Below are 16,660 nucleotides of genomic sequence, written 5' to 3' on the forward strand. Positions count from 1 at the left end.
TTGACAGAGATCTCTACTAGTCTGGTCATTACATGGTCCTTCAAGGCTGACAAACAGCACAGTTTAAGCTCTTTTGTTAACCAAACCAAAATCAAAATAAAAACATTTATGGTTCCTAGATAACGTGAGATAGCATAAATGTTCTACTGCATGCCCCATCTGACAAATGTGAATAACCACGGCAGAAAACTCACTGCATCTTACCAGATATTTTCATTTATGCCTTTGTGAAGTATGACAGTTGCTATATGTACTGCAGTTCTATAATTACTGTTTTACACTTCAAGCTTTATCATGGCATCACCACACCTCAGAATGTCCAGATGTTTGCTCATATTTTTGGTCTGTTCCTCATAAAATATGTGGTTTATTGGCAAATCACTGGAATGATCTGACGATAGAAGTCACTAAATAATGAGATACATCTGAGTTTCAGATTTCATATCCTTTGAAAATTCATGCTAACACAAATCCTGTTATTTTAGCAACTTTCTAATTTTAGAAAAGCAATATGTAAAATCTGTCCCTATTTTTGGGCCTTTGCCCGCCACCATTATAGCAGTCTTTGTCCCGATTACTTGCGCTAGGAGGTTGAGAGGTATGGGTACTGTATTAATCATACTAACTGTACCATTAATAATTTTGCATAAATGATCACATAAATGAGAACTTAAGACATCATGAGGCTATTCCTTTTTTGTAATACAGTTACAACATTTAAGTTAGTAAACTAAGGGGGAGTTCTACATTCAGGGCTCAAGAAGGTCTGATGTACACATCTCCCTCATCTTTGCGATTGACTTTACAAATCCTAAATTGCTGTCATTAACTCTTTATCTAAATCTGCTCTTAAAATGTTCATATTTTATTATTTATTTATTTACATTTGTTAACTGGGTAGTGTTCCACTGGGTTGAAAAAGAAAAAGGTTTTCAGTGGAGACCCGGGTAGAAAAGCTCCACAACAAAAAGAACATTATTTAGGTACAAGCAATAAACTTAGCTTAAGTAGTACATTGCCAACAATATGTAAATGAGCTTAACAAAAATATTATAGCAAAATATAATAACAGAATACAATATAAACATGCATGTTTCAGGCATACAGGAATACTATTTTTTTAACAATATATATGAGGTACATACGTTATGTAGCTTTACAAGGTGAGTCACTTCTGAAAGACCAAAATTGGTCATGTAGTTTTACAACTTAGGTCATTTGAAGGAACAAAGATTAGTAAAGATAAGAGAGATAGTGGGATAGCCCTATGTGGGATGGGTGCTATTTGGACTGACATGTGTGAGATGAGTGGGAAAAAATAGGAAGAATATTGGGAGCAATACAGGGGCATAGCCAGTTATCATTTAAATAGTCTTTCAGGGTAGATTTAAATGTGGATAGGTTGGGGTTTCTAGTTATCTGTCGAGGAAGGGTGTTCCAGTCTTTGGCTATTTTATGGGAGTAGAGGGACTCTCCATGATAGTTGTGAGACTGGGTTACTTTTAGCATTAGTTTGTTGGATGACGTGAGGAGTCTACAGTTTGTGTTTGGCTGGACTAGGTTTGATAGAGCTGGGGAGTCGGTAGGGTTGAATACGATTTTATGGGTAAGTGAAAGTTGTTTTAGTAAAAATAGGTTGTTTATATCAGTAAGGCTTTTGAGACTTTCCCACCCAAAATGCCATCAAATAGCAAACTATGTAGGTTGGCAAGAAAGCAGTTTGATGGACAGGAGGGTGGCAGGGAAGCAGGGCATGAGGATAGCAAACAGTCATGTTGCAATACAAGTAAAAGTTTCTTAATTGATTCCCCTGAGATCCTAGCTGTGAGTTCTCATATGCTCAAAATCCTACAGAGAGCTAAGAGGTGACCTGTGTCTGCCATATAAGGCATCCTGCGACCCACTACTGATAAATTTACTGCACATCAGCAATTCCAACAGTATCAGAAATAATTGGTCTAGTGTGGGTGTGACCAAGCAATATTTTTTTCTTCTCAATAATACCCACTTATCTCAGACGGCGTTACTTCACATCATGCTATAATAATACATTTGCAGCTTTGCAGTTTATTTCTTTTAATTGTATGTGCTTGTAGACTGGGTAAGCCCTATTTAGCTGTGGTTTGGGAGCTCTGTCTGACAAAGTGACCTTCTCGGAGTCAAACAATAGGCAAATGGAGGCTGAGGGAGTTCAGCTTCCTGAGTCTCTGATTTAATTTAAAGAAAAGGTAAAGAAACTAAGAGCTTTCATATATTTCATATTACTGCTGAAGCATGGCAACTCTCTATGATGTCAATGGCAGTCACCTAGGTTGTACAGGGAGTTCAGAGAGTAAAGTTCCAGGGTTTACAAAGAAAGCAAGTATTAAGGGGGTGGGTTAATTTGTGTCATGTTGGGTGTCCTTAGATTGGATAAATCCTACAACTCAAAGCCACTGATAGACTGTTTGTTTTGGAAGGAATAGTCTTATGGAAATGGGTTCCTAGAGCTGTAAAGAGTGGCAGAAAAATGAGTGCTAAAACAGAGGACTGGAGAGAAATAAATGGCATTACATATGCCATCTCACAGGCACTTTTAGTGATAACACCTGTTGTGTGCACTTTAGATAAGAAAAAAACACAATCTGGTCCCAACAAGTACAGTTTTGCAAGGAGCAAGACCATGCAGCAACCCATAAAAAAGAAAAGAGAGACAGAAAAAAAGAAATGTGAGGGAGGCATGCAAAGGACACATGGGAGAAGGGGGGGTAAGGGTTGGAAACTAACACGCACACAAAGCAAGCTGACTTTTAGCAAGTAAGGAAAATGTACAAAACTTAAACCCAGTCTCTACCGTATGCATAGTTATCAACATTTAATCATCAACTAAATAAATAATGAATTTCACCCTGAAACAGAAAGGTCACATTGAACTAGTATCTAACAATGGGAATTGACTATTTCACTGATTTCATGTCTTCAAAGATAGAGTTCATGAATACGATCATGAATATCTTGTGAAAAGTCTGTTGTATTGGAAAATCATAGTTACTAAAAACGTCCAAAAACTAATAGGCAGAAGACAAGATGAGTGTACACTGCAAAGTCCAACAAGGTTTAATAGCTGAGTAAAACAAGCTTACAGCAATCAGTAGTCCGGTGCACACTCCAGTAACTGCGAAGCAATAAAAAGTTAAAAAAAGTAAAGCGCTTTTCGTTAGGAAACACTTCTCCTAACTTCTTCAGACAATAGTGCTCAGAAAGAAAAAACAAGTTTAAGTACTATCCTAGTGACTCATACTTGTTAATACAATTAAGCCAATTAAGCGCAGTCACATAATTTAAAGGTGTAATCCTAAAATACTGAAGTCAAACAGTTTGTTTTTTGTTAAGTCATTAGGTAAAATGAGTGCCTTAGTTTTATAAAAAAGCAAAGTTCTGTTGTCTTATAACGGAACATATAGTAAATTAAATAGTATTAATTAAAATCGTAGTTAGTTCACTTTACTTATAACTAATGTTCAGGGACCCGTGGAAGTAGTAATCTTTTCATAAAAAACTGTGTTGTGTAATGTTTCTTTTAACTTATAAAAGGTGGATGTGACTTAGCAATTGTAACCTCCCTAGGGCTAATGAGCATCTATTATTTAACCATCCAACAAAAATAATGTGTGTGCATCTTCTATCTCTTAAGGCTCTTTAATTTTAGCACACATAGAATAGAAGTCATTTCATTCAAGCCCGATGGAAAGCATGCATTGAGTCTAAGCTGCCACAAAAGTTCCAATTTCTCCAACATAAGTGTAGATGCCTCTCCTCTACTATTCATCTCAACTGAGTGGATGGTCTTAAATTTGAAACTGTGGTTAGGGTTTTCAATGCAGTGTCTAGCTAGTGGGCTCTCCATTTTCCTTTTGTTAATGTAATAAACATGTTCGTAAATCCTCTCCTTAAACTTACGGTCAGTCTTGCCTGCATAAAAACTAGGGCAGCACTGACATAATGCCACATAGACTAACTAACTGTATTAACAATTATGAGTCACTAGGATAGTACTTAAACTTGTTTTTTCTTTCTGAGCACTATTGTCTGAAGAAGATAGGAGAAGTGTTTCCTAAAGAAAAGAACTTTACACTTTGTGACTTGGATTCTGTGCAGTCAGATCGATTTTAACTTTTTATTGCTTGGCAGTTACCGGAGTGTGCACCGGACTACTGATTGCTGTAAGCTTGCTTTACTCAGCTATTAAACCTTGTTGGACTTTGCAGTGTACGCTCGTTGAGTATTGGAAAATCATTTAGAGATCACCACAAATTATTTATTTTTTTTCTTCAGTATGCAGTAGTTCTGGATATTGTATTAGATAGCAGAAGTCTCTTATATGAAGTTGAAAAGGAAAGGGATGTTATCTCCTGTAGAAAAAAAATTCTCAACACAATATTTCTAGCTGAAAGCATTTGTTCACTTAGTTTCCCTGGAGCAAACTTCCTCTCCAGATCAAGCAATGTGATGGACTATCTTCCTTTAAAAAGGAGTTAGACAATTTTACATTATTATTAAATCCCAGTAACCCCCCCCCCCCCTGTTATGACTAGCCTATATTACTTTTTGGAAACAGGGCTAACATCTAAAGGGTAGCATTGACAAGGTGTAAATGGCAGCACTACATTATTACAAGCATACTAGAAATGATTAATAGTTAGGAATATAGACATGGATTCTTACTATAATATACACCCACAAACGATATATTAACTCAGGATGTATGCTTGAACATGATTTTAGCAGTATTTCTGTTATTTTGCTTAAAATTATTTGATAGCATAACCTTGTATTTTTATTAACTAAAGTGAGGACTTAAGGAAAAGTGCCCTGTCTATAATGGACTTCTCTTTAGTTAGATCTGCAGTACCAAGAAATCATATATAACTTTATTATAGATAAAAGAAATCATTAAGGTGAAAATTGCAAGTAACCAGTTCTTACTCTTGCCAGAATAAGCAATTATCTTTTGTTTTATTTTTTTATCTACTGTGAAAAAAACAAAGTAAATAAGACCATAATAAAATATACAAATACATCTTTAGGATTAGATGTGAAATTATTTATTGTCTTATACATGCTGTGATCTTTGTTCAGACAGACATTTTATATAGCTTGATTACAGGGCAGGGAGTTTAACTACAATCATTTTAATTCTTGTTGCAGTCAGAAACTGAAAGTAATGGTGGTCTGATCCACAAGTTACCTTCCATTATTGAAGACGAAGAGGATGAGCAGGACGAGAACACGCCTCTTTCTCCAAATTCAAGGTGTGGATTAGCATCGCCTCTGTTAACTCCAAAACCTTTTGGTTCACCTCTGCTGTCTCCCCTGAGCCCAAGAGCCTTCAAACCTTCTACACCAAGAGCAGGAAATGATGAAAGCAGAGTAATGGTACCTCCAGGCAAAATGTGTAAGCCATCCAAAATTCAGATTCCTGCCCTCAGTATTTCCGCACCCCCTGTCTTAAGTCCAAGGTGAGTGTACTATTTACTTTAGTTACTGCTGAAGTTGTCAGTTGCTCTGTTAAGTATGTAAACTTAAGGATCTGGTAGGAAATAATCACAGTTTAGAATACTTTTTACATTGCATATTCTTACTCACAATGATGCTGAAATTCACAGTAAATTATAGGATTTAAGTATTGTATTGATGGAATTCCTGGAGCTAACATTTCAGCTGTTAACGTCTTCACTAATGAGTGCTTTGTACACTATTTTTGAAGTTTGTTGTCAACAGTTTCACATTTAGAAAGTATGCACTTTGCATCACTTATGTTCAGAATGCTCAAATATTATTTATTTATTTATTTATTTATTTATTTTATTTTTTTTTTTTTTTTTTTTTTGTACATGTAGGCAAACTGGTCCCAAGGTCTTTCTTTTCAGTTTAGTACATTATTTTAACTATGTAGAATCAAGTAATAAAATAGTGGCAATAAAATCAAAGCAGAAGGCAAAAATAATGAAGTAACACAACCTGAACAAGATTGAATTAATTTTATTGTAGCTTGCCTAATATAGCTACAGATCAAACATTTACAAGCAATTTAAATGAGGTATAACATAGATTCTGCTTTGACTTTATTTATGGTATATGGGCCCAATGGTTATGCTTCAAAATCAAGAAAATGGCAGTCTTGAAATCATCTTTTTGATATCAGAAGGGTGCTTAACAATCTTGTTAAACACCTCTAAGTACTGTTAAGTTCTTGTCTCATGCTGGAGCTTACCTGCAACTAGTGCCAGCCACAATACCAAAGCAGCAGAAGATAAAACAACTTTAAAAACTGATAGGTACTTTGCTCCTCCACACTTTTAAACAAAAAAAGGTAGCAGAACAAAGTATTTAACAGCTTTAAAGTTGTTAGTCCCTCAAAGGACACTATTTCTGCCTGCTGACTGGATGGCAGTGCTATGTGTTTAACAGCTTTCAAAGCTGTAAAACATCTTGCACCCTTGCACTACTGTTTTATTTTTTCACTGACAGGTAGTACATGGAGCTCCATGCACTGCAACAAATTATAATCCAGTGTCTCCAATCATAACCCTTCTTATGTGTTCTTTACATGGATGTCAAGATTCATCTCTGAATCTTTTAACAACCAGATTAATGCCCATTTGTAACAGTGTCAAGTTGAATTTCTTAGTATCCATGTCAAGAACACAGAAGAACGGGTTATGAGCAGTGGGACCTGATCATAACTCTTTGTAGTGAATGGAGTCTTATCTATGCCATGTTGCATCAGATACAAAAAGATACAAGATACAAAAGATACAAAAGAAAAAATTGTGATATGTTTTACTGGATTTAAAATCAGTAAAGCATTTTGCAAGTGCTGTTGCATAAACAGCAAGTAAGGAAAACATCACAGACATTTTTTAAATACTCCCCTAATTTAAATAAGTTACTTACATACTAATGTCTGTAAACTTCAGTGGAAATAGGAGGAAAGATATTCAGGGACCAAAGGAATGTCCTTTCCCTTATATCCGACTGGCACAGTGCTTAGGCAGTATGCAACAATTGTTACAATTGTTACACACCTCTGAAAGCGTTGTTACTGTCTGGTCTCACACTGCAGTAGCTCTGGCTAGGTTATCTTTTTCCAGTTTTGGGACATCATCACAACGCTCCATGCACTACAATTAAGTCTTATAAATGTACATGAAGGGGTAGTGTGTTCAAATAAGTAAACTTCAAGCTGATTGCTGAGAACTCATGTTATACTGCATCTCTATTTTTTCACACTCCCATTGTAAAGAGTCCACTAAGTACAAGGCTTCATTTGTTTCTAGTACCTGACATAGTAAACTGAATTTTCTGTCTGTAAATGTTACATATAATTAAAAAATATCCAAATTCCCTTAATTGGACTAAATATTGCAGACAGGGTTTTTTATTGTTAATATTTTACAAGTTTTGCTGATGGTGTGTGTTTTGGCTTTTTATATTTATGCATGGTTTAATTTTCACTTTCGTAACTATCTTTGTGCAATACATTACATTCTTATTTTAAATGCAGCTATTTTAAAATTATCTTCCTTCACTAAATCGAAAATGTTATGAATATATTTGTGGATCCATTATCACATTCTGTGTGATTCTTATTAAGTATAATGTTGAAATGACAGTAAATGGATTAGGAACATGTAACTTTAATTTAAGGTTTTTACTGTTACTAATTATGTGTACTTATAATCAATTAGCTCTTTCATTTTCCTAATTTTAGCAATAATAAGTTAATAGAAAGACAGTCTAATGCATACATCTACCGTGGCTAATAACCATAGTCAGAATTATGTGATTATTGCTGCTAAGCAATATACGTACAAGCAAAAAGCTCTAAACCACCTTCTACAGTTGTTTTAGTTAATTTTCTACACATTGTTTTGATTTAATTATTATTCTAGACAAGAGCGAGCTTGTTGTCTAATAAATGGGATGCCCATATTCCTAACTGAAGTACATCATGTTTGAGTTAGGTATCATGGAGAGTCTCAGTTCAGAGATACATTCTTAGCCTGGTCTATCCATGACTCCACCATTGCTATAGTAACAGAATGCCAGTATGCACAGCTATCTGCAGCAGGTGGAGAAGTGAAGCTCATAAATGCAACCACAGCTGATAAAGGGTCAGGTGACACACTGACAAAACTGACACAGCTATCCTCCTCTTTAGACGTCCACCCTTTCCAGTCTGACAATGCTTTCATTTTGTCATTTGACATCAACTCTCACACCAGCAACTGGTGGTAAAACATACAATAATCATGAACCCTGGGTTCTTCTTACACCATCAATAAACAGTTTTCTTAGCCCCATCCAGACAATTCCAACAGTGTTCAGTGCAATGTATGTGGATTGGTAACCAAAGAAATCCCATACCAACCCCAATATCCAAAGGACAATCTAAGGCTCCTTTCTCTGTCTTCTCTCATTCTGTCAATAATTGGGGGTCGCAACCATACATGTCAGTGATCATAGAATCCCTACCCCCTTCCTTTCTTCCTTCCTTCCTTCCTTCCTGCCAGTGCTCTGTATCCATGCTCCCCCCCCCCCATCCAATCCTATCAGAGTTGTTCTGCCGACCCACCTCTCCCATCTGAATGGTTACCAGGCTAATCTTCCTTCCCATCTTTTAGCATGTCCTGATCTGAGACCCCTAGCAACATTTTCTCCTAGCTTGTGACAGTCAGAAAATTTTAGTAACTGAATCATCAACTCTAAAGAACCCTAGTAACTACCAAACCCAATCTGGCATGAACTAAAACTTCTTTCAACTGATTGATTTGGCCTGATATCACTGAAGACCACACTTACTTTCTCCAAATTCTGGTGGCTAGAAATCAATTCTACCCCCATGTGACACCCCATACACAGGTAAACAAAAATCAGTCTCTTTATTTTTCCATGATTGGCAGTCACTAGACCCCTTGTATGAGGTATTATAAACCAGAAGTTATATTAAAATCACGCTAATCAGATGCAGCATAGTTCTGTTGAAGATCTGCTTACCAGTAACATGGTGTTGTTGGTGGTCTGGTTTAAACACCAAACATTCAGTCTCATACTGTGGTGACTGAACCCCGCATACAGCCTCTTCCAGATCCCTTCCCCACACTCTCTTCTTTACAGCATTCATTCTTCATGAATCCCAGTCATAGAAATTCTGGATGTAATTAGAAAATTGATTGTAACTTAACTTTCTCTACACATTTTAAGAGTTAACAATTTTATAAACCTAAATACCTAAATTGTATATATACATATCAGATATATATATATATATATATATATATATATATATATATATATATATATATATATACACACATATATATATATATATACACATATATATATATATATATATATATATAAAAAACACTTACTTGAAGACAACATTGCCAAGATGAGATCACTAAAACTTCAGTTTAATGAACAAGCACACTGCCGAAACATTTCCCACAGTAAGCAACCAGTCAACGAACACGGGGAAATTTGCCCTTTTCCCCCCACTGTAGTGTGACCCGGATTTAGTATATTTGATCTGGGTGGGTTGGAAATAATGCAGCATATTTTTGGTACATGTTAGTCAAATGGTTACTTACCATGGGGAAAAAATGTTGGCAACGTGCTCAGCTCATTCATTAAACTGAAATTTCAGTGATCTCATCTCAGCAATGTCGTCTTTGGGTAAGTGGTCTTTTGTTTATTTGAAGTAGACCCATAGATATATATATATATATATATATATATATATATATATATATATATATATATAGACATGCATGCACACATATAGACATATACACTTCTCTACCCCATGACCCAAGTGAGCTCCTCTCCATCCAGCTGCTTCACTCTACTTGTACTGAGCATATAATACGTCTGATGACTGCGGCTGCAAATGTTAGCACAATCACACTACCTAAGGAACTTCTACAGCTGAATTCCACCTTCAGTTTCATAAATACAAAAGAAGCAATGGCTTCAGTTAAAAACTATTCTGAGCACATAGTATGTCTGATGGCTACTGCTGCAAACATTAACATAATCACACTGCCAAAGGAACTTCCACAGCTGAATTCCACCTTAAGTTGTTTAAGTACAAAAGAAGCAATAACTTTAGTTTAAGTATATGCATGGCAGTTTCCAATGATCAAACTAAACTTGTTTTGCCTCACTTCTGTATCAGTGTGTTCTGGAATCTGCTAGAGGGACATGCCGCCCTACCAACAGGCCCTATACTGCTTACAGCAGTGTAAACTTTCATTGGAAAGGCAATAAAAGCCCTTAACAATAAAGTTTGAATGCTTTGTATCCATAAACATTCTACCTCACTGATTATATTTGGTGGTAAACCACCTGAAGGGAGTGTGACTTCCCTCCTCTGGGGAAATGATCAAGGAGCCTCAATTCTCACCACTGAAACCAGTGGGGAATGTTCACTGCAAAAAAAATAGACACACACGATATATTCAGATGCTGCTTTCTGCCAAGTATAATTTGCCTTAAGAGCACACAGGGAATGCACACTACCATCCTGGGGCTGGACTTTCTCTCCAGGCCCCAAATAAGACTCTCTACTGGCACAGCTATAGAGCTGAGTCCCTAGCCAGGTGTTCCAACCCAAGTCCTCCACCACCCTCTCTGTGAAATCACTGCTCTCAATGTCCCTGTTCAAAGTAGCTGACACACACACTCTCTGAGATTTAATTTTCACACACACATGCTCATGCATGCATGCACACACACACACACACACACACACACACCTGGGAAAGGCTGGCACAGCTTACCCACTTTCCCACCTCCACCCAAACTATAAGGTAGATACACTGCCACCAGAACACCCAAAGGCAGCTACTCTAAGGCTCTTACCAGGGTACCTAATTACTCTTAGTAAAATTAATACTTATACAAATGGTAGTGGTAACCAAGCAGCAAGACTTGGAGTCACAGTGTCACTAAAGAAATACAAGTGCTCTCAAAACTTAAATATTTTCTTCATGAACAGCCCCAATCAAAGGTAGAGATAGATTTAATAATAAATAATAAAGAAACAAAACATGAAAATACTGAATATCTATTTACAATAAACACCAGAGTTCAATTCACAGGAAATATAAAACAAATAACACAGATGGAAAGGCTCAGACAGACAGAGCAAAACAATATTTAGCTATTCTCACCATATTTTCTAATTGACTAAAGTATTACAGTTCCCTAGTTAATTAGTAAAGCAAGGCAAGATGAAGATGGATGAGTGTCTTTGTTGTCATGTCCAAGACAGAGTGTATCTATTACATCTCTCACTAGTATTCAAATACAATTTCAATGCTGGCTAGAAAATGACATCACACCTGGTCACCTGACTCTGTGGTTCCCACACGACCCCCTCACTAGCAACTGAGCCAGGATTTGTCACTGATGTGTCACAATATATACATAGAACCTTAGCTAATGTATTTTGCAGCATTTGGAAACTGTAAAACAATTCAAATGATTCCAACCTTCCTGCAGAGACTAACACTAACCTTGGCACCGCAGGGTATCAAATTAGTTCATCACTAAGGACAAAAGAGTGGGATCCCAGACCCAGCTTTTCACAGACATTATGTCTATGGCAACATTCAGACCTGTGAGATAAAATCTTTATGGCCTAAACCAAGTAATTTAATTTCAAGTTATTTTTCTTAAGGTTAGCTGGGCTGACCTTAAGCCCTTCCCTTCTTCTTTTAAAATATATACATTTAATCTGTTACAACAATGCAGTCTGACATACATGTATATTTCTTTTCTGTCCAGCAGGGCCCACTGTTGATAGGTTTTTAATACAAGCAACTTTACAAATACATTTTTAACCCAAGCAACTCTACAAATCAGTTAGCTATTTGAATGACATATAATTCTTTACAAAACTCCAGCTAGCTATGCTGGTATATGTTACACATCCACTGCCCAATTCCCCTTCGCACAGCTGGCACTACCTCACATATCACATCTGGGAATAACTGCAGTCTACTGAAGTACCTCATTGGTTGTCCCCTCATCTCAGTTCTCCAACTACTTTGCCTTTGTGATTCCAAATTTAAACTCACTTCTCTACTCCATGATCCAGATGAACCCCTCACCATCCAACTGCTTCACTCTACTGTAAGGCACATTGCATTTTTGAATATTTTAACAAAAATAATCTAATATAAATGTTGAATGCTGTACTAATGCATTAACCACCACCAGTCTTTCCTTTGCAGACTAAGTTCTTCCCAACAGATAGTTTTTTATAAGTGCATACACCAAGTGTGGCCTGCTGCATATCACCCTTGCTCCACTCATGCTTCACTTCACTCCCCTACCCAACCCCCAATTCCCACACACCCCAGCTATATCTACATTTATACTATCCAGCCACAGCCAAACAGTAATATTAAACCCTTCCCATCCAAAATAAACATGTAGCCCTTAAGTTTCTACTATCATTTGTCTCCCTTTTACTCATCTGTCCTAGCTGTATCTCACCCTTTCATCACTAATTTTTTATTACTTTCAGTGCATATACAACCCCCAACTGTTTAGATACCTTTTACATATTTTTTATCTATTCCATCTTCAAACATATATTGCTTACACAACCCACAATTTCTCTTCTAAACTACTTATCCTATATCTATCACTCCCAAATTAGGTGACAATAACACTATGAATTGCTTTACTATAGGCTTGAGTCTACTACTGCTATGCTTTAGCCACCCCGCCTTACCAAAGGCATCAGATTCACATCATCATCTCCCCAATTAAGTACCTACTAGATAAACCTAACCACCTAAAGTTAATATCATAATGACAGCCAACCTCTAGCAGTACTGCACCTCTATTTCAAATTTAAACCACTCGATGTACCATCAAGTAAACGTAAAATGCAGCCCCAGCAAGAACAACACTAAAATAATATTTAAAAACACTAGTCCAACACACATCAATCCTAACCAGTGGTGATATACACCCTAACCCAAGCCCAACAAAACTCATCTCAAAAGAAAACAAAGTCAATATTACTGAACAAACTGAAACAGCACCTTATCCATCTAAAAGCAGTCGACTAACTTTCATTAATCTAAATGCTAGAAGTATTTGTAATGAAATCACAGAACTCCATGCTTGGATAGCTGTTCAAAAACCTAGTATCCTAGCAATACTAGAAACATGGCTACAACCAAATATTAGCAACACTGAAATATTGCCAACAAACTATATCATAATTGGGAATGACCCAACTAAAAGGAAAAGTGGTGGTGTACCAATGATATATCCAGATTGTCTCAACCTTATACCTTATAACTACCCCATACCACAATTCAATAATGCATAAATTCTTATCACTTTCCTCAAACTAAGCAAGCACAAAAATTCTGTGTTGTTACCTTATGTATTCCCCCAGACAATAATATCAATGTATTAGAAGGCATTCTGCACAGGACCTCAAATTCCATCCCTCATGAAACAGTCATACTAGGAAATGTTAAAATGAATTATATTAACCTGCCTCCCCTAAATTTAATATAAATCCTTTTGGATAGAAACAATATATAAACTCCAACATACTTTAGCAAAAACTCAAATTTCACAGTAGATTGGATCTTAGTATCTGATTCCACTAAATCTATCTCACATGGCACCCTATCAAATCCTCTCAGTGATCATCTCCCTGTGTTTACCAAATGTCACACACAAAATCCTCCAAAACTGAAAATTATACAAACTATTCATAACACAACAGATTTTAACCTTTAGACATTCAACAATATACTCTCCTCAATAAACTGGAGTATACTAAGAAATACCCCAGTAGATGACGCCATTGGGAAATTTAATTCAATATTTGTTAACACCTTAAATAAAATGGCACCCCTAGAAATAAAAGAATAAAAGCAAGAGATGCAGCCTGGTTAACTAACACTACAAGAACACTAATGCAAACTAGAGACAAACCCAGAAAAATTGGCAGACAAACAAAACCCCACAAAATCTCCAACAATAAAAAAGTATTCATAACCAGGCTAAAAGACAGATAATCTCTGACAAAACAAAACATACTATAGTGAACCCCAAAATAAATGCAAAGCCAATCCCAAGAAATTCTGGTCAACCATCAAGGAAAGACTGCAACCAGGGAAAAAATGTAATCCCAATCCATTTCCAAATGGTTCACCTCTGGACACTGCCACACAATGTAATACCTACTTTGTAGACAGCATAGCATCTCTTATAAAACAATGTAGTTGTAGTACTGCAGATCACAAATAACAAACAACTATTACAATCCTCATTTACACTTCAACCAGTATCTACAGCCTGTATAAAAACCTCTTAAGCAAACTAAAACATCTGATCTGTCTTGCAGATAATCTACCCAGTGAATTTCTTAAAATAACAGCAAGCAGCATATGTTACCCCATATCCATACTCATAAATAAATCCATACAGGAAAACTGTGTCCCCAAAATCTGGAAAGAATCACGCATCTTTCCCCCCTATAAAGGCAGTACTTCTACAGACATCAGTAATTTCAGATAAATAGCTATCCTATCCCCCCTCTGTGCATCCACAAACAACTCCTATAATACCTCAACCAAGAAAAATATTTAACTCAAAACCAGCATCGTTTTCAACCCTCCCATAGCACAAATACAGCTCTTATAGCTTTCACATATAAGTGAACAAAGCCAGGGATAGTGTCAACTTGTCTCTGCCATATTCCTTGACCTATCAAAGGCCTTTTATATGGTCAGCCATACTAAACTACTAGAGCAAATGTCAGCCTTTGGTCTAACACCCATAAACTGCTTCAAGAGTTATCTCACTGACAGACGCCAATCAATAAAATGGCAATCAGTGGTCACGCATTTTCTCCCTGTCAACACTGGTGTCCCACAAGAATCAGTCCTCGGTCCTCTCCTCTTTAATATCCTTACAAATTCTCTTCACACTTGCACACAACTTACTTCTCTCATACAGTACGGTGATGACTCAACACTTGTATATACTTCCAACAACCATACACACCTCAACCATATTACACAAGAATCCCTCACTGCCACTGAAAAATATTTACAAAACTCCCAACTCCTGCTTAACCCAAAGAAATCCAAACTTTTACTTTTCTATCCTAAACCTTTGTCTCATAAAAAACACAACTTTAAAATATACTCCCTCAGTAATACCACTATAGACGTGATAACCAATACAAAACTATTAGGCATGGCCATAGACAACCTTAAATTTGATTACATTGTATTACATTGTGTGGCAGTATAAAATACCATCAAAAAAGCACACTAAAAACTAGGCTTACTCTACAGAGCTAGAAACTTCCTCAACTCCACATTCAGATATACCCTTGCAAATAGTCAACTCCTGCTTTCTGTTCTTTATAGAACCCCCATCTTCACTAATCTTCAAATCTCATTTACTAAAAAACTTGAACAATGTTACAATAAAATAGCCAGATTTGCACCAAATTCTCACTGCCGTACCCACCACTGCACTGTACTATAAACACTTACCTGGCTAGAACTACCCAACTACCTAAATATAGTCAGCTAATCACCACACATAAAATCATTTATTACCCAGCGAGCTGCCCAGCCTTACAGATACACTCCTCTAAAAAGCCTCTGCGCTCAAGTAATTAAATTCAACTCACTGTTCATAAACTGACTAAATCAGCAGGATATTCTCTGTATTCTCACTCTATAGCCAAAATATGGAACACTATGCCCACATCTATGAGGACAGACACACCCCTCAAATCCTTCACTCACTCTTAAAAACTGTCTAAAAAATACATGGCTCTGCTCATGTTCTACACCAGTTTAATCAAGTACATCCTTAATTTGTGACTGTAACAGCATTATCCTCCATCTTGCTATTATATTTTATACAATTGATAATGTCTTGCCTCTTTTACCTATACATTACACTACTATCACTAGACAGTCCCCTGACTTTTCTTTCTCCCTTTTGCTTCTTCTCTGTCCATATCCCACACTTTACTGATAAACACATAAGTTTATATTTCCTACTTTCCCGCTCTTGTAATTCCCCTCCTCTCTCAACCCTGTACTATAAGATATATATACGAAGTATATTATAATAAAATTATTTAACTATCAAGCAGAGTCATGCTGATCTGAATCATATAATTGTAAAGACCACTTGTCTCATGTATACAGTCTCCTTAGTAATATCTTATGTTTTAATGTGCAAATATGTTTTATTAATGTATGTAAAAATGATATGCTAGCCATTATTGTATATTCTTTCTTTTATGTGAAAATGTTTATTGTTGCTCTGTAATAAACTAATGTAAGCTAATGTAATATGCTAATTGTCTCTGGAACTTTTATCCTCAGAAAATGGGCACCCACCCAGTCGGACTTTCCCAGTAAGCAAATGTCAACTAAATAAATAATAAATAAGTAAACATATATCTCCATAGATAATTGAAACTTCAATAGACTAACAACCAAAAGACAAACAAGAAATATAAAAAAGTCAACACAACACTACACACAGTCTAAGACATAACCTTGGAACAGGCAAACAAAAAATATGTTTTTTTTACAGGGAA

At 36.3% G+C, this 16,660-nt stretch overlaps 1 protein-coding gene across 1 annotated transcript in view; it reads left to right on the forward strand.

Moving 5' to 3' along the window:
* The window catches only part of LOC122793005 (potassium voltage-gated channel subfamily H member 8-like), a 3,945,365-nt gene that overhangs the window by 3,513,842 nt on the left and 414,863 nt on the right, over positions 1–16,660 (forward strand). The window contains exon 12 of the mRNA XM_044060632.1: positions 5,188–5,498. Within this exon, the coding sequence (XP_043916567.1) occupies positions 5,188–5,498 (311 nt within the window). The remainder of the gene's footprint in view (positions 1–5,187; positions 5,499–16,660) is intronic.

Source organism: Protopterus annectens, chromosome 2.part0 (assembly GCF_019279795.1).
Source record: "Protopterus annectens isolate FY-2018-M chromosome 2.part0, PAN1.0, whole genome shotgun sequence".
Classification (NCBI taxonomy): domain Eukaryota; kingdom Metazoa; phylum Chordata; order Ceratodontiformes; family Protopteridae; genus Protopterus; species Protopterus annectens.